The sequence below is a fragment of the Camelus dromedarius genome, chromosome 18 (genome assembly GCF_036321535.1).
Source record: "Camelus dromedarius isolate mCamDro1 chromosome 18, mCamDro1.pat, whole genome shotgun sequence".
NCBI lineage: Eukaryota > Metazoa > Chordata > Mammalia > Artiodactyla > Camelidae > Camelus > Camelus dromedarius.
Genome location: NC_087453.1, coordinates 24,620,250 through 24,646,443, shown reverse-complemented (window position 1 = coordinate 24,646,443; position 26,194 = coordinate 24,620,250). Strand labels below are relative to the sequence as shown.

Sequence of the window (26,194 nt, the reverse complement as noted above, 5' to 3'; positions counted from 1 at the left end):
TTTCTTTACAAATTGAAAGTTTATGGCAAATCTGCATTGTCAGATGATAGCATATTTTAAAGAAATAAAGTATTTTTATCTTTTTCCTTTTTTTTTTAATGGAGGTACTAAGGATTGAACCCAGGACCTTGTGCATGCTAAGCACCCACTCTACCACTGAGCTATACCCTCTCCCCAATAAAGCATTTTAAAATTAAGAATGAATATTGTTTTCTTTAGACATAATGCTATTGCACACTTAACAGACTACAGTATAGTGTGAACGTAACTTTTATGCACCAGGAAACCAAAAAACTCACGTGACTCGCTCTACTGAGGTATTCGCTTTGTCGCAGTGTTCTGGAACTGAACCTGCGACATCTCCGAGGTACGCCTGAATTCAATGTCGCTTTTATACCCTACTTCTCTACGAAAGGAGCCTTCACACATCTGAAACATAACTGTATTTGTCACCGACCCTCATCTACTCACCTGACTGCCCAGGAGGAGGAATTCCACCGAGGCCTCGAGGGAGCCTCACAAACACAGAGAGGACAGCGGCTTTGTTGCCAAAACACGGCTCCAGGGCGATGGGCTTGGGAACAGTCTGGTGGAAGAAAACAAAGAATTACCTAAAGCAAAACACCTTCATAGCCTTCAGATGTGATTTTAAATGCCCCTGTGTTAGTTTCTATTGCTGTGAAACAAATTCCAACTTAGGTGCTTAAAACAGCACCTATTTATTGCTGCAGTTTTGTAGATCAGAAGGCCAGGTGAGAGTTCTGTAGGGCTCTCAGCTTAGGCATGCAGGCCCTGTTCATGCCTTCCATCAGTTCTGGAAAAATTCTCAGCAAAGGTCTCAAGGGGCTAGCTTTTATCTCCAGGAGATGGAAGTCAAGTTATCAGCTGAGCTCTGCTCTCATCAGGAGCACTGGGGAGGAATCTGCTTCAAAACACATTCAGGTTGTTAGCAGAATCCAGCTCCTTGCAGCTACAGGTATGAGGTCTCCATTTTCTTGCTAGTGGTCAGCCAGGCACCACTCTTCTCTTAGAGGCCATTCCCACTCTTCCCCACACGCCCCCTCCAGCTTCAAACCAGCGTCGGGGCATCAAGTCCTTCTCATGCTTCCTCTTCCGCCACCAGCCGGAGAAAGCTCTCCTTACATCTTAAGGTCACCTACCCTCAGACTTTCATTACTTCTGCAAAATTTCTTCACAGCAGAACCCAGAGTAGTGTTTGACTGAATAATCATGATTCAGGAATCTTGGGGGCCATCTTTAGAATTCTGCCTACCATATCCCCAAACATGTCATCAATTTCCTCAAATCTGTTGAAAAAAATCATTTCCAGAACCACCCTGGCTATGGCATGGGGAAAGACTAGATGAGTGAAATGGCAGCCGTGGGGTAACCGGTTACAAGGCCACTGCAAGAGTCCAGCTGGGAGATGCCAGTGGCCTAGATTAAGGTGACAGGTAACCGTGGTGGATGTGGTGCACTGTGGTCAGGAAATATTTTTGAAGATAAAGCCATAAAGATTTGCTAATGGACTGGCTGTCCAATGAGGATGAGAGCAAGGACAAGCCAAGGATGACTTTGGCCTGGGTGACTAGGGTGATGAAGGTGAAATGCACTGAGCTGAGGGAGTTACACCAGAGGAGCAGGTGTGGGGAAGAGCATCTAGAGCTCAGTGTGGACATGTTAATTCTGAGATGCTTATAATGACATCCAAGTGGCAACGCTGAGCGAGCAATTTGATACATGAGTTGGCCACTCATGGAAGAGGTCTGAGTGGAGAGCTCACGGTGTTTAAATCCACGATGGATAAGATCATTGCTATGGTCTGAATATTTGTGTAATTCCAAAATTCATATGTTACATTTTAACACCCAATGTGATAGTGTTTGGAGGTGGGGCCTTTGGGAAATGATTGTGTCATGAGGGCAGAGCCCTCATGAATGGGATTAGTGCCCTTAGACAAGAGACCCTGAGAGCTCCCCGACCCCACCACCACTTAAGACCAGAGCTAGAAGCCACCATTTATGAACCAGAAATAAGCCCTCACCAGACACCTAATCTGCCAGTACCCTGATCTTGGACTTCCCAGCCTCCAAACCTGTAAGAAATAACTTTCTATTGTTTATAAGGCACCCGGTCTCTGGCATTTTGTTAGCAACAGCCTGAAGAGACTGAGACAGTCACCAAAGGCGTGGATGTAAAAGATGTGAGAGGAGGTGCAAAGACTGATCCTGTGATGCGCATGACTGTTAAGAGATGCTGGGCAGATGAAGAGGGTTGAACAAAGAATACGGAGCGAGAACAGCCAGAAGGTGAGTGTGGTGTCCTGAGAGTCAAGGAAGTGTTTTAAGGAGCAGCCAACTGCGCCATGTGCTGCTGACAGATGACACAGGGTGTCGTCAGTACTTCAGGCTGGTCTGTTCTTCCTAAACCCACAAATTATTCCTATTTTATCAGGACAATGTTTGTTTAGATTTATGTACATGTTATGCCTTCTTATTCCATCCTCCTAGGGATAATTTTCCTCCTTCCTAGCACATTCTTTAGATGTTTCTTTTGTATAGGTGTGTTGGTGGCAAATGCTCAGTTTTTCCCCTAATCTGGAGATATCTTAAATTTTATCCTTGTTCTTGGAAGGTAGTTACTGGGCACGCTAGTCTAGGTTGGCAGTTCTTCTCTTTCAATACTCTGAAGATATTTTTCTTCTCTCCTGTGGCTTCTGAGAAGTTAATGAGAAGTCAGCTGTCACTCTGTCATTCCTTTGTAGGTGATCTTCTCTTTTTCCCCAGTTATTTTTTAATGTGGTAATTTACACATAACATAAAATTTGCCATCTTAACCATTTTTAGATGTTCAGTTCAATGGTGTTAAGCATGTTTACACTATTGTGTGACCATCACCACCACCCATCTCTAGAACTCCTTCATCTTGTAAAACAGAAATGCTATACCCAATTCCTCCTCCTCAGACCCTGGCAACTACCATTCTATTTTCTGTCTCTATGAATCTGACTACTCAAGGTACCTCATATAAGTGAAATTATATATATTTGTCTTTTTGTGACTGGCTTATTTCACTTAGCATAATGTCTTCAAGATTCATCTCTGTAGCATGTGTTAGAATTTCTTTCCTTTTTAAGGCTGAGTAATATTCCACCATATGTATATACAACATTTTACTTATTCATTCAATATGTTAATGGACACTTGGGTGGCTTCCAACTTTTAGCTGTGAATAATGCTGCTGTGCACACAGGAGTGTGAAAATACACTTTCAAGACTCTGCTTTCAATTCTTTTGGGTACATACCCAGAAATGGGATTGCTGGCTCATATAATTCTATTTTTATTTTTAATTTTTTTTTCATTTCCTCCAAACATTTCTTTTTTAAAAACTTATTTATTTATTTAATTGAAGTACACTTGATTTACAATGTTGTGTTAATTTCAGGTGTGCATTTCGTACAATTTTTTCAGATTCATCTTCCAGCTCAAAAGCTCCCTCCTCACTTGTGTCTAATGTGCTGTTTAACATGTAAATTTAGTTATTTAAAAAATTTCAACTACTGTATTTTCGATTTATAACATTTCCCTTTGGTTCTTTTTCAGATCTGCTTGGCCATTCTTGACTCTCATGGCTTCCTCATCTTTATTATTCGATCTTTCATTTCTGTATTAAACATTTCATACAGAGCTATATTGTTCTTTAGATGTCAATTCTGTTGTTTCTGCCGACTCTTATTCATGGTGGCTTTTCTCTCATCCTTGGTGATCTTTGATTGTTTGATCTTGATCTGTGGGAATTCTACACAGCTGAATTGGGTATGTTTTCCTACAGACAGAATCTGTTTCTACTTTAGCTGAGAGTTGTGGCATGTTACCAGTCTAGAACCACTTTAGATCACATTTGGTTCTGGTTATGGTTCATGGTTTGTTTTTTCTTGGAAGAAAGAAAGAAGAGCTGTCCCTGGAAATTTCACCTACTTCCTGTGAGCTCAGTAATGCTTTATTAAGTATGTTAGGACATATAGGTCATTCATACACACACACACACACACACACACACACACACACACACAGCAGTTTCCCAAGAGAATCTGAAATATTTCATCGTTTTGTCAAAAGAGAGAGTCTTATCACATTCTTCATCATGGGGTGGGGTGTCAGAATTATTTATCTTCCACAGAATTCATAATCAATTATGACTTTTCTTCCTTTAAAAAAATCCCCCAAAATATTTATAAAGAAAAATGGTTCAGTTTAGCTATTTTCAAGTTTTCAAGTATTACACCACAAAAAACTTAAAAGAATATCAGACAAATTATTTATATTTTAAAATCCCCTGAACATGAGACTGCTTAACAAAATGAATCAACGACTGGAAAATGAAAGCAAAAGACTACCTAATACCTTCAGTGTGTTGACTTATTATTAAAAAGAGAGAGGACAACATAAGAGGCAACAGAATGACACTCTTGCTCTCTCTGGTTACCCAGACTTAGAAGCGTGAGTTTTGGCAAGTTAAGTTATAGGGACTTTTGAATCTCAAGCTTACCTTTATACTCCCCCCAATAAGATCAGGAGGCTCTTCATCTGTTTCCAAGGCAACGTTTACAGAGGCAAAGGGACGACTGGCCATCTGCTGCATCTCTCGAAGAAGTTGCTGATGAGCAACACAGCAACCATTAATGCAATGAGTACTGAGTATTGTTACAGGATACTATGTATAAAAACATCTCATCCTTTCTGATTCAAATAAATCAAGTCCAAAACAATATATTTGAGATGGTTGGGGAAAACTGGACATGGACCAGGTAACAGACAACATTAAGACTTTTAATTTTGTTGGCTGTGATAAAAGTATTGTTCTTACATTAAAGAAAAAGTCCTTATCTGTTAGAGATACATACTAATGTCCTGATGGATATAATGCTATGATGCCTGCTTGTTAAATACATTAAATGAATTATCCTATCTCCTCATATGTTATTATTATTACTAGCAGGCTTTCTTTCTTCCTGCTGAAACTTGAACCAAGCATTTACACAGCAACAAAACCTGTTCTCTGTTACACAGCAGACAGGAACTAAAAGAGCTCTTTATTCAGAGGTGGTATAAGCCAAACACATAAATAAACGAAGTTTTGCAGAGTAGAGGGGCAAGGAGGGGCTCTGGGTTTAGGGAGGCCTGGATATGAATACCTGCTCTTACGGGAAGTCATTAATCTTCCACTGAGGCTTACCTCTCTACGTCGGGAAGCCCAACAACTTTGTTTGATCTTCCAAACCACAGCAGCCACCAGGAGCAAAGAGAGGAAACAACTGTGAGAAAGGAAAGTACCGAGTTATTATCCCAGCCCCCAGGTTCAGCAGGCTGTCACCCACACCTCAGGCCAGGCAGGGGAACAACCCTCCAAATACCAACTCCAAGCTCCTTTCTGATGAGTCATCACAACCAAGCCCTGGTCCACAGGAAACAAAGTGTGAGCAGACTGTAATAAGCTGGCTTTCCCAACCCAGCCACTAGACTGTTCTGTCTCCACCACAAGGTACTCCGAGAGAGGAGAGCCTTGACCTCCTGCTGGGTCTTTATCAGGATGCGCATCATGGCTCATCCCAAATAAGAAAAATAATTCTATAATAATTATGACAAATAACAAGCATGCTATTTAATCAAACTAGCAAACATTTACTAGTAAAGTCCAAAGAAATTAGAAAAGTTAATTATCAAAAGTTAACAACCAGCTTTTCATAAGTAAACAAGAAATTTATATGTAATTATATATATATACATACATATATATATACACTCAATTATATTTTTACAAAGTAAATTTTTTTTCAATAAAATAAAACAAACTCATGCCAACAGCTTTCTTAAAAGTATTGGGAGAGAATAACTCCCAGGGGTCTTGTAACTGCAAATGGTTTCAATGTTCTCTCAACAGTAAACCAGACACTGAATGGTTTGAAAAGCTACTGCAACAGCAAAGAGAATGACTGACTTCTGCTTTAAAAGGACTAGTGAGCTTAACAAATAAACCTCTTAGGTAATTGCCTGAATAATTTCTTTCCCTCCCTTTTCAGTTTTATTAGATAGAATTATTACAGTTCGACTGTACACACACATATCGCATGTAAATACATATATACAGTATACTGCATTGTTTTTTAGTTTACATGTATGTACTAATTATTGTTTCTAAGAACAGATTGCTGCTTAAATAATTTTAAAACTGGCATTTTCACTCTAACTTGTAAAGGGGGCTTGCTACAGGCACCCTCTTGCTGAGCTCTGTGTTTGCACGATGGGGTTGGCTTTGTGAAAGGCAGCCGCAGTGACTCCCGGGCTGGTTGGAGACAGGCACTCAGAGGTGCCAGGAGGACGGGGCTTCTGTCCTTTCACAAACAGAAATTAAGCTTCCCTCAGCCTACGCCTCCCCAAGATGAACAAGAGAGCAAACTTGTCCAATGGGTACTCTGACAGAAGAGGAGCCCAGGGTCACCACTCCATGGGGAGCCTGCAGTCCCTAATTTGCTGGGCCTCTTGGCCATCCTAACACTGATGATCCTTCCTCCTGACAGTGTCAATTTTTTTTTTAATCAGTAATTTACTGGGCCAGGTCCTCTTCTAGGCTCATGGAATACGTCAATGAAGAGAACAAAAGACCACTTTGGTGCCAGCGGATGGAGGCAAATAGTAAACAATATAAATAAGTAAATTATAGAGCCTGTCAGAGGGTGTAAATGCTACATAAATAGACAGTAAGGGTAAGGAGGTTCGGAGTGCCTGTGGCACTCTAAAGCAGAATAGACAGAGTAGGGGGGCTTTAATTCTTGAGAAGGTCTCATCTGGGCAAAGACTTGGAGGATGTGCAGCAGGCAGCTCAGGGGAATTCTGGAGAAACGAGCCTGGGCAGCAGGGCCAGCCAGCGCAAAGTCTGGGGCAAGGACGTGCCTGGAGTGAAAGGAAGTCAGGCTAACGATAAAGACATAGAGGGAAGGGGATGGCAGATCATGAGGGTCCTACAGGCATTAAAATAAAGGTGTTGGATTTTACTGAGATGAGGAGCCAGTGCAGGTTTCTGAGCAGAGAAGTATTATGATCTAACTTACGCTGGGGAGACCACTGAAGTGGCAATGGCAGAAAGAGAAAGAACAGGAGTCCAGGCGATAAATGAGGGTGGCTCAAACCAGGACGTGTGAAAAGCACTTTGGAAGGTTGAGACAACAGGATTTCCTGATGGGCTGGATGTCGGGTGTGAAAGAAAGAGAAAAGCCAGGGTCTTTGGCCTGAGGAATTTGCCATCAACCTAGGCGGGGACGGCTCGGGGGAGCAGGTGGGAGACAGCAGAGTTCAGCGTTAGACATGTGGAGACCTTACACACCTATCTGACCGGCACGGGGAGATGTTGTGAACAGGCAGAATAGCCTGGGGGCCGGTGTCAGGTTGGGGCTGGAGATGGCATTTGAGAGTCATCAGCAAATTGCACAGTATTTGAAGTAATAAATCTGGATGGGGCCCCCAAGGGAGTGAATACAGAGAAGAGTGTTCTGAGGACACCCCAACACTGAGAAGTTGGGGAGAACAGGAAGAAGCAGTGAAGAAATCTGAGAAGAGTAACCTTTTCTGTCTTTCATGGTTTCCATGCATAGTCTTGCCTTCTTTCCCTTGTAATCCTGCTTTTTGTTATTTTTATTCTAAGAGATGAACACGAGGAGGCAGCAAATCCACATGGAAGGCACGAGGCCAATGAGTTGGTCAAGGTGCTGCTGAGTACGGGGCTGGCCTCAGAGGTGAGGACTCTGATGTCACTCAGAGGCCCTTCCTGGGACGACCCTCAGCGCAGAGCTAGGAAACAGGGCAGCTCAGAAGGTCTGTCTGTGCCCCTTTCCCCCCAGGCCTCAGTGGGGCTTCTGTCTTTAATGCAGACCTGCTGAAAACACCAACAACCTGGTTCCTTCTACCTTTCCAGCTTTTTTAAGAGACACAAACAGAATACCAACACACAGTGATTGTCCCTCAAAGCTGGTAACATGCCTGACGGCTCCTAGGGTAACACAGCAATGAAGAATTTACTAGTTATTTCAAAAAAGATGGCACTTGCTGAAACCCCTCCCGTCTTTTTCCTACCACTAATTTGGGTACAGGTAAGGCTGTGCCTCAGTGTTCATCCTACTGCAGTCCCTCTTGTCAACAGTTTTGTATATTTTTTAAATACAAATGTAACTTTAAAAAATATCACAGAAACTTTTGAACATACACAAAAGTAGAGAATGACCTAGTCAATCTCAGTAAGTCCACTACTGAGCCTTGAAAATTACTGACATTTTGCCAATGGCATTCAAAGATCATTCTTCAAGAAGAAGTGTATTTTTCTCTTTCAACACAAAGACACTGGCCACGGGCTAAGGGTCTCACTTCCTTTTAGCTCTGCACCTAAGGAGAAAACAAGAATCCATTGACCTTTTTGTCCTAAACCTGTCCCTGCTTATGAGAGGCTTGCACTTCCCTGAGACCATTCTCAAAAAGTCATGCTTTGATTCTAGGTCTTTTTCCCCCTTTTGTATATATCTTTGAAAACTCACAATTCGCCTGAGAGCTCAGTGTTTGGCGGTGTCTTTTTCACCAGTTTAACTGTAACTGCATAGCTAGAATATTTTGAGAGCATAGTGAAACTTCCTCCTGGAGGGTAAGGCCATTAAATAACGTGTATCTTTTCCTGTCCAGCCTTCCTAAAACTACGTATCATTTCTTGGCCTGACCTTGACCTCCCAGCCAATCTAAACACAGAGATACTGCTGCTTCTGCACAAGCTCCTGTGATGATCTGCACTTTACCATTCTGGTCTGAATCAGATTCAAAGTGGCAGGTCCCCATATCACTTCCATCTTCTGGAAAATGAAATGATTAACAAGTCGTGGATTTGTCAAAATGTCTGCTGTCCATCTGACAAGAGTCTTAGCAGAAGTTCAGATAATTAAAAGTTTTCTAAAAACACTGTATCTTGCTTATATTAGGAATTCCCATTACAATACCTCCTCTTGGCCAGGTGGCAGGACGTCACTGCCTGCTTCTCCTTTTCATCCTCATCCAAATGCTACCCTCTAAGGCACCTCTAACTCCAGCCACACAGATTTCCACAGAGTGTGTGTCTGTCTCTCCTGCTTTTACTAACAGTCACCATCCTGACCACAATAGCACTTCACTCCCAGATAGTCTTCCACATACATCACCTCATTGGATTTTTAGAGCAAGCAAATAGGTCGTATTATTTCCCTCTTTATACACAAGGCTTCTACTGGAGTCGGAGGGGGCATCTCAACAAGACACCAAGAGGGCTTAACGGATTTATCAGAATCTAGAGTTTACTCTTCACTGTGCCCAAGTCTGGGAGTCCTTTTCTAACTTACCTCATACTGACATTTTCTCATTTGAATCACTGAGCTGCCCCCTTCCACTCTGACCCCCAACTCTCCTTCTCTCTTCCGTGTGCTATGACCTGTTGTTCTGAGTGTGCAGGATTATCTGGGTACCATTCCTTCTCTCCTTATGTTTCATATATATCCTTTTGGACCTGGTTAACTTGCTCTGGGAAAATATTTTCTTCCCCATGCTCATGAAAAGGACTCTATTCTCAGCTAAAAGCTCATCATTCCGAGTTCCTAAACAAAATTCAGAAAAAAACGAAGTTCTGGATTCTTTTCCAAAGGTCCCCACTTTCAAAAGGGAGAAGTGATGAGAACACCACCTGCCCTGTTTCCTACAGACTGTAGTCCCTAAAGATGCTACCCTGACAAATTCTGATGGTGTCACTCCGTCTTCCACCATCAGCTGAAGTGACTGATCCTCACTAGGCTGGTACTTGGTAGCAGAGTCATCTCATTCCATACACACAGTCCAAGAATGTAACACACCTGCTAACTGGGGCCGCTGAGTAGCACAGGGCTGCTGCATTTCCACTAGCCAGCAGCACCAGCTCCTTCCCCTCAGGGAGGCTGGTGCCTGTGGCTCCTCATGACTTTGTACTTCTCCCGAAGGTCTAGTTTACTTTCCACATGTTTAAGCACGACTCAGTGCTAGGTGCTGCAGATGTGTGTACACGGGAGTGAACAAGAGACAGTGTGCCTGCTCCCTTGAAGCTTAGGATCTAACCATGAATACAGATAATTAGCAAGTACAACACTGTGACATGTACCATGATGAAAAAGAATACAGTTCCATGGGCGAGAAGAACCAGGGGAGAGGATTTAGTCTGGGGGAATCCTGGAGGAAGGGACACTGGGTCTCAAAATTTGAAGGATGAGTGTGATATAGTAAGAAACAAATATATGGTCTTGATCCTGAGTTCCTGGCAGAGTTCTTAAAACCCTTGAAATCCCCTGCATGATAGGAGTGTCCTCTCCCATCTTTTTACACAAATGGTTATAACAGCTTTACTTGTAGTAGTCAAAAACTGGAGACAATCCAAATGTCCATCATGATGTGAAAAAACTGTGGTTTACCTTCACACAGATTATTTCTCAGCATTAAGAAGGAAACAACTACTTTTAAAATTTTGATTAAAAAATCTTTCAAATATATCTTTACTAGTTATTTGCACAAAGTAATTTATACACTACAGAAGGGTTTGAAAAAATGATACGGTCTCTGAGTCTGAGTTACCTATTTTTTATAACAGGTTTATGGAGATGTAATTCAGGAGTGTCTTTCTTTCCCTCTTGGGAGGGAAGGACCTAAACAGCTTCAGGACAGGGACTGGTCACCAGAAAAACCAATCAAGTGATTAGGGGGGTTAGATCATTCAGTTCCCCAGTGCATCTCCCTGCTGGGAGGGGAGAGGGGCTGGAGACGGAGTTCAATCACCAAAGACCAGCGATTTCACCAGTTATGCCTATTCAATGAAACCTTGGAGACACGAGGAATGACGAGGCTTGGGGGGCTTTGGGGCTGGTGAACACTTTGATGTGCTGGGAGTGTGCAGTGCCCAGAAAGAGCATGGAAGCTCCAAGCTCGCCCTTGTGCCCCCAAACTTTGCCCTATGCATCTCTTCCACTGGGCTGTTCCTGAGTTGTATTCTATATAGTAAACCTGTAATTAAATGTATAGTGCTTGCCTGAGTCCTGCAAGTCATTCTAGCAAACTGTTGAATCTGAGAGGAGGTGGTCATTGGGAACTTCTAAACTCGTGGTTTGCCAGGAAGAAGTGCGGGCAGCCTGGGGACTCACCTGTGGCTGACGTCGGAAGTGGGAGCAGTCTGCTGGACTGAGCCCTTAACTGTACAGTGGGCACTAATTCCGAGTGGTTAGTGTCAGAACTGAATTGAACTGTACGACAGCCAGTTGATGTCAAAGAATTGATTTTTGTTTGGAAAAAACAAGTAAAAATTTTTACTTCATCTGTAAAAGTATACAGATGAAGGGTAGGGGGAAGAGCATCCCAGAAAGGAGGAAAAGTATGAACAAATGATGGAAGGTGGGAAGCAGCTCGGTGCTTTGGAAGAACAGAAGGAGGCTCATGAAATGGGAACACAGAGGAAGGTAGCGCAAGGTGAAGGTGGAGAGGTGAACAGAGGACCCTGGTTTATATTTAAGATACAATGCAGAGCCACAGGATATGACAGAAGCAGTTAGATACTAACTCATGACTTTAAAGGTCTCCTTTGGACTTTTTGTGGGTTGCAGAGAAGCCACAATCAATTGAAATTGTCCAGACGAGACTGGGATGGTTAGGGCCAGGGTGGGGAGTGGAGGCAGAGCAGACTGATAGGTTTGACAACTAGAACTGCTGGGATGTGGTGAGGGTGCCTGTTGGGTGTCAAAGGGAGAGGCGTGACTTGGAATTGGCGGCATGACGTTGCCAGTCAGTGATATGGGGAAGACTGGAGAGGAAGGATCAACAAGTTCATTTCTGGGCATGTTATGCTGCAGATGGGGATGGAAGAATTCAACCAGAGAACATGAGTGAAAAGAGAGCCAGGGTCGAGTTCTGGGAGAATACTAACAGTGACATGTTGAATAGAAAAGACAGTGCAAGGGAGGCCAAGAAAGAGCAGTCTCAGGGCAGTATGGGGTCACAGAAGGCAAGAGGAGTCTCACTGATGGGATGATCAGTTGGTTGATATTGTTGAGAAGCCAAAAACATAAGAACTGAAAAGTAAGTTTTGGATTTGGCAACAGCTATATTTTAGTTGTCCTCAACAAAAATAAATTAGATGGGGTATGGGGATGGAAGCCAGGTTAGAGAGAGCTGAAAAGCGAAAAAGGGGCTCCAGCAGAGGACTTTTAGGGTAGTCAAAACATTCTGTGTATTATGATGACGGATACGTTGTCATACATTTGTCCAAACCCCACACAATGTGCAACACCAGGTGTGAACCCTAAGGTAAACTATGGACTTTGGATGATTACAATGTATTGGTTGAGGTTCGTCTTCATCCTCAGCAAAAAATGTACAATTCTGGTGAGTGATGCTAACAACAGGGGGAGGCTATGCATGTGCGGAGGCAGGAAATTTCTGTAACTTCCCCTCAATTTTGTTGTGAACCTAGAACTGCTTTAAACAAAGTCTCTAAAAATGAAAAGTAACGAGGAGGGAAGGAACTTATTTATCCAGTCATCTGTCGATGGATATTTAGGTTGCTTCCATGTCTTGGCTATTGTAAATAGTGCTGCTATGAACACTGGGGTGCATGTATCTTTTTGAATTAGAGTTCCCTCTGGATATACGCCCAGGAGTGGGACTGCTGGATCATATGGTAAGTCTATTTTCATAAACTGATAATGGTTAATTCAAATTTCTAAATGGCATATTTTGTCAAATATTCCTTAACTCTAAATGCTATGTCTTTATGTTAAATGTAATGGTAAGTCTATTTTTAGTTTTTTAAGGAATCTCCATACTGTTTTCCATAGTGGCTGCATCAAATTACATTCTTATCAACAGTGTAGGAGGGTTCCCTTTTCTCCACACACTTTCCAGCATCTATCATTTGTGGACTTTTTAATGTTAGCTATTCTGACTGGTGTCAGATGATACCTCATTGCAAATTTTTTTTTTTAATTGAAATATAGTCAGTTATAAGGTGTCAATTTCTGGTGTACTGCATAATGTTTCAGTCATACATATATATACATATATTTGTTTCCATATTCTTTTTCATTATAGGTTACTACAAGATATTGAATATAGTTCCCTGTGCTACACAGAAGAAATCTGGTTTTTTAAATCTATTTTACATATAGTGGTTACTCATTGCAGTTGCATTTCTCTGATAGTTAGCAATATCGAGCATTTTTTCATGTGCCTGTTGGCCATTTATATGTCTTCATTGGAGAAATATTTGTTTAGGTTTTCTGCCCATTTTTTGAGTAGGTTGTTATTGTAACTCAGGGTTTTGCAAAGCTATCTGAACATAAGAATCACTGGAGAGCCTTTAAAATATCTCAATAACACAGGCCTTAAATGACAGTAGACCAGATGGACTTAACTGAGATCTACAGAGTATTCCATCAGAAAGCAGCAGAGCACACATTCTTCTCAAACGCACATGGAACTTTCTCTAGGATAGACCACACGCTGGGCCACAAAGCATACCTTGGCAAACTTAAGAAAACTGAAATCACATCAAGCATCTTCTCTGATCACAATGCTATGAGATTAAAAATCAACTATGACAAAGGAGGCAAGAATATACGATGGAGAAAAGACAGTGTCTTCAATAAGTGGTGTTGGGATAATGGACAGCTACATGTAAAAGAATGAAATTAGAACATTTTGTAACACTATATACAAATATAAACTCAAAATAGATTAAAGGCCTAAATTTAAGACCAGATAATATAAAACTTCTAGGAAAACACAGGCAGAACACTCTTTCACATAATTCACAGCAGTATTTGGGGGATCTGTCTCCTAGAGTAATGGAAATAAAAACAAAAATAAACAATGAGACCTAATTAAACTTAAAAGCTTTTGCACAGCAAAGGAAACCATAAACAAAACAAAACAAAAAGACAACCTATGGAATGGGAGAAAATACTGCAAGTGATGCAACCAACAAAGGATTAATATGCAAAATATACAAGCAGCTCACACAGTTCAATGTCAAAAAACCAAACAACCTGATCAAAAAATTAGCAGAAGATCTAAATAAACATTTATCCAAAGAAGATATATAGATGGCCAACAGGCACATGAAAAGATGCTCAACATCACTAATTATTCTAGAAATGCAAATCAGAACTACAATGAGGTATCATCTCACATCAGTCAGAATGGCCTCATCAAAGTCTACAAATAATAAACGCTGGAGAGGGTGTGGAGAAAAGGAGTCCTTGTACACTGTGGGTGGGAACGTAAACTGATGCAGCCACTATGGAGAATGCTGAGGAGGTTCCTTAAAAAACTAAAAACAGAGTTATCATATGATCTAGCAGTCCCACTTCTGGGCATATATTTGGAGAAAACTCTAATTCGAAAAGAAATATGAATCCCAATGTTCACAGCAGCACTTTTTAAATAGCCAAGACACTGAAGCAATCTAAATGTCCACTGACAGACGAATGGATAAAGAAAATGTGCTGTATATATACAATGGAACACTACTTAGCCATAAAAAGGAATGAAATAATGTCATTTACAGCAACACAGATGGACCCAGAGTTTATCATACCAAGTGAGGTAAGTCAGTCAGAGAAAGACAAACATCATATGGTATTATTTATATGTGGAACCTAAAAAAAATGACCCAAAGAGCTTATTTACAAAACAGAAAGAGACTCATAGACATAGAAAGCAAACTTATGGTTTCTGGGGGTAGAAGAGGGAAGGATGGATATATTCGGAATCTGGGATTGGCTGATACAAGCTACTATGTACAGAACAGATAAACAAGGTCCTACTGTATAATACATAAAACTATACTCAATGGCTTGTAGAAACTTGTAATGAAAAAGAACATGTAAATACATTGTATAACTGAATCACTATGCTGTACAGCAGAAACTAATACAACATTGTAAATTAAAAATAAATAGATAAATGTAAAGAGAAAAAAAAATCACAATGATCAGTCCCACACCAGACCAATTAAATCAGCATCTCTGGGGATAGGGCCCAAGCTGTTGTTTCCTTTTTAAGCTTCTCTGGTGAGTTCTAAGGCACAAGTAGGGCTCAGAGTCATAAGATATCAATTCCAGGCTCTCAGAACCCAATTTGAAACTTGTAGGAGAGGCCTCCAGTTGGCTCTGTTCATCTCTGCATGTCAAATTACAGGTTTGTTTATGAATGGGCTTCCCTTAAACTCCAGACTGTTAAGTAACTGATTAAAGGGTGATTAAGTGCTATAATAAAAACATGAGTAGGGCAGAGTCCGAGAAGAGGTGGACTGTGTGGTGAATGTGCCAGGAGAGGACTTGACAGAGTAGGCAGGCTGGGCTCTGGAAGAGTAACAATATGACAGGCCAGTGGGATCAGGTAAGTACCTGTGAGGCAAATGCAGAGGAGAACTAGGTAAGTGTACCACTCCTCCAGGCCCTGCTGCTCACAAGGCCAAAAAGGAAGGGAATGACAACTACCTTGGAGGGACATATAATCTGCAAAAATATGAATGATTCTTTGGTCCCACTCTGGAGGGACCATGGAAGATGGCTGGTGTCAGTGAATCCAGGCTGCTTAGCACTTAGCATAATGAAAAAATGTTGGGAGGGGTGGAAAAAGATTTTGGGATTTTAATTTTTCTGTGGTAGCATGAGAGGGCAATTTCCTTTTGAAATCTACATTTCTGTGGAAAGAAGATATTTCCTTGTGAATGGGAGGAAATGTAATCAAATTTCCAGCATTCCATACTGCTGGCATTACATCATTAGCACAGAGGTCCTGTGATGCCCACTTAGCTCCAAAGAGCTAAGATGGACATACTCTGAAAAAAAAAACCCCAAAATAAATAGAGAGTGAATCCCTAGCCTAGTGGATGGTATGGCTTTGGAGTTGAGGTAATTAATATCCTCCCTTGATTCACTGATAAATTTCTGAAGCCTATCCATTTAGAAAAATAGTAAAGCTATAATCCAAATAGATTCAAGATGGATAAAGGAAGACCTAAATATGAAAAAACAACAAAAGACAAAATACTCATGAAGAAAATACAGGAAAAAACCTGACAGATCTGCTTGGTAGAAAATATCATAAATGGGGTTAAAACACAAACAACTGAATATATGTTAATAATCACAAAATATAATGAGGTTCTAAATATCATTAAGAAAAAGGCAAACATCTCAAAAGAAATATGAATAAATGATATTAATAAGTAACTCAAAACAAGAACTGTAAGGTGTAACAGATCAGTAAATATCACTTATACATAAACCCAAATTAAAACAAGGTACCAATGATACCTCCTAGATTAGCAAATTAAAAATAACGAGAGACAGTAATAGTAGTAGTAAGAGAAATCGGCAGAAACGTAAGAGAAATTACATTCCTGCTGGAGAAGTGTTAATTCATGCAACTGTTCTGAGGGGCCATTTGATAGTGTTTTCACATTTTGATATAGCAATTATAGGATAAAAAATTATCCCAGAGATATTCACAGAAAAAGCAAAGACATGCAATAAAAATTGAGGATACCTTAGAGTCAGTCATAGGAGAAATGGTGAAATAAAATATGGTACTCATACTATAGAAAAAAATGTTTAAAAAACTGAGGTGAGTTTCCACATGGGAAAAGCTAACCACAGAACGCTGAGTAAAAAAGCAAGTTATAGAACAACATGTAAGGAGGTAGCCCATTTTATAAACCGAAGTCAGAAAAACCACAATTTACATGTAGTATATATACACAGAGAAAAAAACTGGAAATATTAACAGTGGTAATTTCCAAAGAGTAATTAGGATCACTGTAAATCTGAATTTTTATTTTCTTTTTATATTGTTTGAAGTTTTAATATGAATATAAATTACGTTTGGTATTTTATAAGAACTCTTGTTTTCAAGTTGATTTTCTACTTTAGAAAGTTTGAATGAAGATTTAATGTTTTTGCTTTAAAATGCCTGGACGAGTTTAGCATTGTTTCATCGTATCTTTTTACACTGTCCCTATAAAAATTTTCCCTTTGCATTATCTATATCATCCATCATTGTCCAGCAGAAATTTAATGTGAGCCACATATATAATTTTAAATGTTCCAGTAGCTACATTAAAAAAGTAAAAAGAAATAGGTGAAATTAATTTTATTTTTTATTTATTTTTATTTTTTATTTCTGCTTTTTTCCAGTTTTATTGGGAAATAATTGACATACAACACTGTATAAGTTTTAGGCGTACAGCATGATGGTTTGATTTACATGTATTGTGAAATGATCACCTAGGTGAAATTAATTTTAATAAAACATTTTTATCAAACCAAGAGTGCCAAAACATCATTTGAACACATGACCAATATAAAAATTATCAAGATATATACATTGTTATTTTCTACTAAGCCTTCAAAATCCAATGTGTATGTTATACTTAAAAGCAAATCTCAAATTGAACACTAAATTTCTACCAGAAAATATTTAACTTGTATTTTGATTTCATAAAATTCACATTTGAAAAAGTAGATTCACATATCCAGGCTGTTCTAAATATACTTAAGAGTCTTCTGATAATTGAACTGAATATCAGTTTCAAAATCAGATTTAGTTAAAATTAAATAAAATGAAAAATTCAATTTCTAAGTCATATTAGCTACACTTCAAGTAATCATGCTGTATATGTGACAAGTGGCTATAAAGTATATGCTGATCTTTTAGTTTTTGTTTGCGACTATCTATTTTTCATTTTCATTTACTTTTCATCACTTAAGACAAATCTGGACCTTTTAAACTTTATCTGTTTCTTTGGCTATGTATTATGTTCCACTGGTCAATCTGGTTTTGTTCCAGTGCCATGTTGATCACTGTAGCTTAACAAAAATGCTCCCCTTAGAAATACTGAATGTATTGGAGGAACACATCCAGAAACTAATTAAAGGCTATGTAGGATGCTGGGTCTCTCACACTCTGGACGATAAAATGCATTAAGTAACCAAAGTAAAAAAAAAAAAAAAAAAAGTAACTGAACTTTATATAGAAAAGGGCAACTTGGTAATCTGACAGCTCTCTTTCGCAACCTCATCAGCTTACAGCAGGCAGAAGTGGCCCGAAGGATGTGGATGAATCTTGACACGAGGCCATCAACTACCCAGCATCACTCAGGAAGGGATTTTTCCTTTCATGGTACAGAGGGGAGGAGGGCACCTGTTTGCTTTCTATGGGAAATACAATTGTATGGTTTTTATGCCAGCATCTGCCTTCACTGATAAGAACTGTAAAAGACATATGTCTCTGAACAGCAAAGAACTGAGTTTTTAATATTGCCCTTGAGTCCAGCAACTTTGTTGAAGTCATTTAATTCTAATACTTCATCTGCAGATTCTTTTGAATTTCTATGAATTCAATAATGTTGTGATGATTTTTTCTTTTCTAATTCTTATATATTTAATTTATTTTTCCTGTCTTATTATATTGGCTAGAACCTCTATCACAATGTTGAATGAAGTAAGTGATAGTGGCATCTTTGCTTTTTTCCAAACTTAAAGGGAAAGCTCCCAACATTTTACCATTAAGAATGTGGTTTGCTGTTGGCTTTATATATTATTTCTTTATTAGATTTCAAGAAGTTTCTTAAGTTTTTAAAATTAGTGATATTAAATTTTATCAAATGATCTCCCCCATTAAGACGGTATTATTCTCCTCCTTTATGCAATTAATGTGAGTTGCACTGACTGATTTTCTGATGCTAAATCAACCTTGCAATTCTTGGAATAAACCTGACTGGATTAGGATCTAGTAGTCTTTTTACATTATTGATGGATTTTAGCTTTCTCATTCATGAGTGAGGCTAGCTTGTAAATTCCATTTTCATACTATTCTTGTCAGGTTGTATAAGTTCATAAAATGAACTGGGGAGTATTTCTTCTTTTTCTATTTTCTAGAAGACTGAGTTAATAGGAGTTTTTATAGTCATAAAAACATAAATAGGGATTACTGATTTAGCCAAGCACTATGATGTAACTATATTACATAAGTGGGAGGAAGGAAACCATATATGTGTTTATGGTGTAGGGAGTTGCTGGGTGAGGTAACGTAAGATAATAAATCCTCATCTTCCACAACAGGACAGCAAAAGATAACTGAACTGAAAAATCAAAGGGGAAATGAGGATGGGAAGCTATAGGACAGGATGCTGCTGCTTTCTCTTATAAGCACTGTAGCACTTGTCTTTTTCTATGTGTATACAGTATTTTCTTGAAAATAAAATTAAGCTTGAAAAAAAAAACAACTATCTAAACAAAAGAATCCCAGGGCCTAACAAACCCCTTTTAGTTTTAAAACTCTGGATAATCACCTGAGTCATCTCTTGAACAAGAAGAAGCATATCTGTAATACCAATAATTATTGTTAATTATGTATTATTTCAACCCCAAATCCTTCCCAAATGAAGAGCCAAATTATCTACATGTTAGTATGGGGTACATAAAAAGCTGCCTCAAAAAGCCAAAACACAAAGCAAATGTCTTCACTTTATCAGATTAGGTTGAATTTACACTACAACTGACATGCAGTTTTTCAGGAATATAAAGTTGGTTTGATCTGCTGTGCAAACACAGAGGATTAGTCATTCACCTCTCGAATGAGCTGATAATTAATGAAATTAAGCGCTTAAGTCAAAAGAATAGATGTGTTTGTATAAGTGGAATTACCTGAAGAAAGTCACGAAGAACTGTACCAGGTCCATAAAATTGCTGTGCTGGGAGAAGGCAATCTGTGACAGAAAAACAGGTAGTGTGATTAGGTAGGTTACAAGACAGCGCCATCAACTCAGCCTTCTTGGTTCAAGAGGGAGGCAGAAAGACATTACAACTTCAGGAAGAGAGTAATGAAATTTTTTTCACCTGAAGAAAAGTGCCTCATCCCCTTAGTTTTTCTTGCTTAACTGCCAACCCAGAAGTGATGTTCTAAGACTCCACACAAACTCCTACGGCCCCTCTGCTCATGACATCAGATCTCACAGATCTTGGTTCTTTGAGTCTGACCTGGAAGACGTCTCAGATTCCCTACATGAAAACCCCAATGACAAGCAAGTCAGTTTACTTGCTGCATCCTTGTGCCCTTGTCAAGACAAAATGCTCTCCTCATTTGCTTCAAATTCCAATTCTTAGATCTACTGTGAGGTGGGCAGCCTCCTTTTGTGCCCTTTCATCCCTCTGACACTTAACGTGCTCAGTGTGTACTCACTTCAAGACAATGTCCTTTTTTAAAAAAATAATATCCCGAATTTTACTATGTTGAATATCTTCTGACAATATAACACCAGTAGGAACTTAAGATAACTTTATTATACAGTTAATAGTCTTTATATCAAGAATATTAAAAAAAAAATCCCTAATGTAGTTCATCAAATCTAAGACACCACTAGAAAAGGCATTATTTTAAGTATTATTAAGAAAAACACTGCCAATTAAACTACGACACAATGCTTTTAAAATCACTGACTGTAAAATCATGATTTCATGAGATATTAGAATATGAAAAAATGTGCACCTTAGGATTTATTACTAAGTATGATAACTGTGTCCTTACTATCCTGGGATACACACAGTAGTGGCCAGAAGTTATAGTGTGTTCTCTGCTTTTTTTTTAAGGGACCACAGACCTCTTTGGAGAGATAATGGTATTATAAATGAAACAATTCTACTGAATAAAATGATAATTAATCAAGTGAGGACAGTAAGTATGACAAGAATCACAGAAGTAAATGATTAGCATCTTCTCCTCCCAATGCCCCCCAGCCCCCCTCACCTGCCCTTGTCAACACCCCTCCTACAGCAATGCAAGGGAAGTGCTGCAGCCTCGGCCCCAGCACGGTCACAATTCAATGCCTGCTCTCTTTATAGCTAGACTCACTGAGGCAGAAGAGAAGTTTCCAATGCTCTCCTTTTTGATGGTTTTATTTTCTTCTTGACATTCTATAAATAAGTCAAGTTCCAGTACTGCCTGTTCAAGCCACAGAATATTACAGGGCACAGAATCTGAAGTTTTTGTGGCCTCCCTCTAGCCACCATTTATAATCAGAAATACAAAGATACATAGATTTCATATAAACAAGGAGAAACCACATTCTTTGTTTTTCCTTTTCTTCATTTATTACAGTAACCAATCCTAAATAAGAATGCTCCTTGAGGGAGGGAAAACTGCACAATGTGGCTATAGTCCTCACATAAAAGTTTTTAATAAGACTGGAGAAAAAAACAATTACATAAACAAGGTTACTCAATCTTGAGGAATGAAGAATCCAGGTTATAACACATAAAGGAGAAGGAAACAGAGTCTAGTGTATTCAATTCTGTTTAGATTTTTCTCTTAAAACATTAGTATGTCCTCAGTGTTTCAACTTAAAGAAATTCAAGAGATGATTTAACTCATCGTAGGGTGCCAAAAAGTTTGGATGCTAAAGGCACCTTCTGAGGATGCAGCAGGTTTCCATGTGCCCTTTGCCACATACCACTCCTCAGGCAGCTCCCCCAGCACTGGGATTCCAATCATTAGCCTGACTTCTTGCTAAAGCAGGGCCACACGACACTCACGTCCAACTTAAAATCATTAAGAACCACTATAAACTAGCTGCCAGTGTGGCTGGTACCCATGACTCACATTACTCTAAAAGTGGTCTTCTTTTATTGAATGTTTATCATCTAAGTCTCCAAAGTTACAAGATTTCATAGGAAAGCAAGAGTCGTAACATGAAAATGTTTATGAATGGACCAGCCGCTTAAAAATATCTATTCCTTCTTCACATGCTATTCACTGTGTCAGTCTTTGTTGATTAATCTTTGATTGACAGGGTGGTGAATTTATTGTCCAAACTTCTGAGAGTGAAGGAGAATACTATTAAAAAGTACACTGGGACAACAAGCATGAATTGTCCCCACTGTCCCCACTTACAGACTGTCAATGCAAACCACTGCAAAATCAATCTTGCAAAAGATGAGATTTTGCTATTGGAGAACTAATCACACAAAACCACAAAGACAAACGGAGTCTTCTTGGCATAATTAACAACTGAAGAGGAATGAAGTATAAAGATTTAAAACCTTCAAAATACTCTGAATAGCATTGAGAGGATTTGGGAAAACTGTTAAGACCCTTGACTATTGACTTTGTTTTTGTTTAAAATTGAAGTATAGTCAGTTTACAATGATCAATTTTCAGTGTACAGCATAATAGTTCAGTCGCACATATACATACATATATTCATTTTCATATTCTTTTTCATTATAGGCTACTACAAGATATTGAATATAGTTGTTTTTTTTTTTTAATCAAAGTACCATCAGTCACAATGTGTCAACTTCTGGTGCACAGTACCATGTCCTAGCCATGCACACACACACAATTTATTAGTATAGTTTTATAATCATGCTGTGAAGTCAAATCTGAAGTGAAGGGCTCATTCCTGCTGTCTTGTCTCTGAGCACCATCTGCACAACTGAAGCCACACCCCTATCTTCTTACCTTGCTCGATTTTTCTTCATAGCCCTTAAATGTACATTTCTTTATGGTCTTTTCTCCCACTAGAAGATAAGATCCATAAGGGACTCTGCCACTGACTACTATATCTCTTATGCCTAAAGCAGTGACTGTCATGTAAGAGGTGCTTAATAAATATTTGCTGAATAAGTGAATATAATAATTGAAAAATAATGACCCCATTCCCCCTCTAGTAAGACCTGATTGAGTTTTCTTCTAAGATTGGCTCACAGTTGCAACCGTAATTTAAATTTTAACTGTGAAGTTAAAAATAAACATTTTCCATACTTCTGAGATTCATTTTTCAAAATAATATCCCAATCATACCTTTCTTTTATGATTTATTATAAAAAATGCTGAAATGTGTTTGTGGGCTTTTCTGATACTAAGGATAACGAAGACTTCCTATAACAAAACCTATTTAATACAAGGAAGAAAATTCCATTACAATTTATAAATGAAACTCATAATTTCATTCTTCTCCCTTTCTAAATGGTAGGTATTACTCTCCACACACCAGAAAAATTCTAGAATTTATGTCCCCTTACATTTCCAACTCAACTTTCAGCAATATGTTTGATTGAGATGTGCTTGTCTAGCGTGTTACATAAACTGAAGCATGGAAGCCCTCTGAGCCCCAGGCTTTGGGGTAGGATATTGTAAACTTGCACTCCCCAAGCACTAATTTTGTGCTTCAGCCAAATAAATGTTTTCTGGTTGCAGTACTACTACTGCCCTTGAACCTCTGGCACCTTGAACCTCTCCCCCGCCCATCTGCAGTGGGGGTCCTCCTTGTCCCTTATGGCCCAGCACAAACACTCCCTTCCTCGTTCAGCTGCCCCATCCTCCACTGGGAATTGGCTCTCTCTTTTCTGCACTCCCTCAGCACTTGATCCACTTCCCTTTCAGGGCATGGAATAGTCATACTCTACCTTATACTATGGCAGTAGTGATATCCTGGGAAAGAGGGTTCCTGTATTCTGCAGTCTATAAAAATATCAGTTATTGACTCCTATGAAAATACCAATTATTGCTCAGGAGAAAGAAAAGGTAATTTCCCACCTCTCACACAAGAGCAGATGCACCTTTGTATTCTGTTGTTATTTCTTGATTTAGCCATTTTAGGCATCACCTACTAACTTCATACTATATTAGGTGATCCAGGCCATCACTCCCCATCCCTGTTGGAGGTGTTCTCTCACTGTTTTTAGTGCTTCTGTTAGTTTCTGAGTTGTTATCTGGAGGGCGATGGCAATGGAAAAATGCCAAAACAGACAGGAAAAGGATACAACACCCTGGGAACCCTTAGATACAGGAGAGGATGTGCCTGTTACCCACAAAAGGCTGGAGGAGCAGAAGACAACACAGCCACGGCCCACTGGAAAGCAGCCTCCCACACCTCATGGGCCCACAGGGAGGAGCCCTCAGGCCTCTGATGCTCCCCTGCTCAAGGCGGGGGGAGTCAGTAGCTCTTGGGGAAGCTCCCTTTGCCATCACCACCAGGGTGAAGTGCACTGGGCTGAGGGAGAAGAGGTCTTCCTTGGACCTCTGCTGATTGTTCTAAAACTGCCCAACAGTGACTAATAACCAATAAACTTCTAGTCCAGTGCTGTACATTTCCTGCAAAGGAGAATGGAAGGTCAGTTCTGAGGTACGTCCCAGCCGGCCTAGACGGCAGGCCCAGCCGAGGCATATTCTTACAGCTACTTTGGGGAAGCTAAATGATATACTTGGACCTTTATTTTTTATTTCATCATCTGTGTTATCTTTTACATTTTTTTTAATTGTGGAGAGAGCAGCATCATGAACCCCATGTGCTCACTGCCCAGCTTTAATAATTATAGCTCACTTATTTATCAAATAATAGTTTATTTTATCCACACTCTACCCAGCATCTGGCCTGGCTCCTTCTGTTCTCTCATGGCTGCCTCTCTGGGCCAGAAAGTCAGCTAAGTGAGTGGAGGTTAAAGGAAGTCTAGTGGGTCCTGGCTATGGTGACCACAGGAGAGAGGTACGCTAGAGACAGAGATTTACCCATCCCAGCCACAGGTGGTGCCCACAGATGGTGTCGTGTCCAGGGAGAAAGGTCCAGAGGAAACCCAAGGGGACAATGGCATTGAAGAGCTAAGAAGAAACAGCCAAAGCCACAGGTAAAAAGCAGAAGAGAAGATTCTTTCAAGAAGAAGGAAACATAAATAACAATCAGGATGATGCAAACCATGAGGCAGTACAAAAACTTTAAATGCCATTTGAAATTAAGAAAAATTTATACTTTAAGTAGTTTAGTTCTAAATGCATTTTACGGCTTTATAATTCTTAAAATCCTTAAGGTACAGACTATCTAACACCAGGACGTATGTGTACATATTATTATCCTACAATAAACTTTAAAAGTGTATCTGACTATTCATCTAGTCATAATAACTAATAAGTGAAAACCACCCAAATATTCATCAACACATGAATGGATAAACAAAATGTGGTATATCCATACAACACAATATTATTCAGTCTTAAAAAGGAATAAACTACTGAAATATATTAAATATGGATGCACCTTGAAAACATTATGCTAACTGAAGCCAGTCACAAAGGACCACTTATTATATGATTCAATTTATATGAAATGCCCAGAATAGGCAAATCCATAGAGAAAGGAAGTAGACTGGTGGTTGGCAGGGGCTAGAGGGAGGGAGGAATGGGAAAGGACTGTATCTGGGTATGGGATTTCTTTTGGGGGTGATGAAAATATTCTAAAATTAACTGTGGTCATGGTTGCACACCTCTGTGAATTTATTAAAAACCACTAAATTGTGGACTTTAAATGGGCGAATTGTATGGTACATGACTTATATCTCAATAAAGCTGTTACTAAAAAAGAAAAGTATATCTGAGTCAACAAAAGTTTCATACATCCTTTGCTTAGCACAGCAATCCTATTAGCACCCATAAACATAACTCTAAAATCTAAATGAATGCCCAGTTCTCAATAACAAATTCTGTGTTGCCTTCACTTGTGAACACTAGCCTCTTACATAAACTAGCAAATGAAACACCCAGCAAGCAAAGGACTTTAATATTAGTTCCACATTACAATAACAACCTCTGTTGCAGAGCCAGTAACAAGCCAGAGTCCCAGCTCCACCACCCACCTTCCCACCTCACACACAATGTCTGCCTGTGCATTCTCTGTCTTGAATACCTACCCTCCCAAACTACGGCTGCAGCTGAAGCCAGGTGAGTTCTGCTGACTTGGGGGAACACCTAGAACCACTTTAGGAAAGCAGGGCTTGAGGGAGGGGTACACACCCACAAGAGCAACCAGCCAGAAACCAGGCTCGACTGGCTCAATACACCTACTACCCTCCAACACACAGGCCTTTTCAGTCTGGGTGGTTTTTTAAAATTTTCAACTGCATCTACAAAAATTTTTTTATAGTTAGTTTCAAATTCCCTCAGTTAGCAGCTGCAGGTTTTGATCTGTTCCTAATTATGGAAAAGAATCCTGGGATCAGTTCAGAGTGAAATAACTTGAATTTACCATTACCATTTTTAAAGCACCAATATTTACACGAGTTTCTG

The 26,194-nt window shown here is 39.5% G+C and overlaps 1 protein-coding gene across 4 annotated transcripts in view; it reads right to left on the bottom strand.

Moving 5' to 3' along the window:
* The window catches only part of ATRN (attractin), a 121,968-nt gene that overhangs the window by 6,980 nt on the left and 88,794 nt on the right, over positions 1-26,194 (bottom strand). For 2 of the 4 annotated variants that reach the window (XM_010988268.3, XM_064475844.1), the window contains 4 exons: positions 19,786-19,847; positions 5,238-5,316; positions 4,551-4,658; positions 472-586 (listed from right to left, as the gene is read on the bottom strand). In XM_010988268.3, the coding sequence (XP_010986570.2) occupies positions 472-586; positions 4,551-4,658; positions 5,238-5,316; positions 19,786-19,847 (364 nt within the window). Of the gene's footprint in view, positions 1-467; positions 587-4,550; positions 4,659-5,237; positions 5,317-17,228; positions 18,292-19,785; positions 19,848-26,194 lie in introns of those variants that run through there. The other 2 variants (XM_064475845.1, XM_031434141.2) reach the window with 2 other exon arrangements.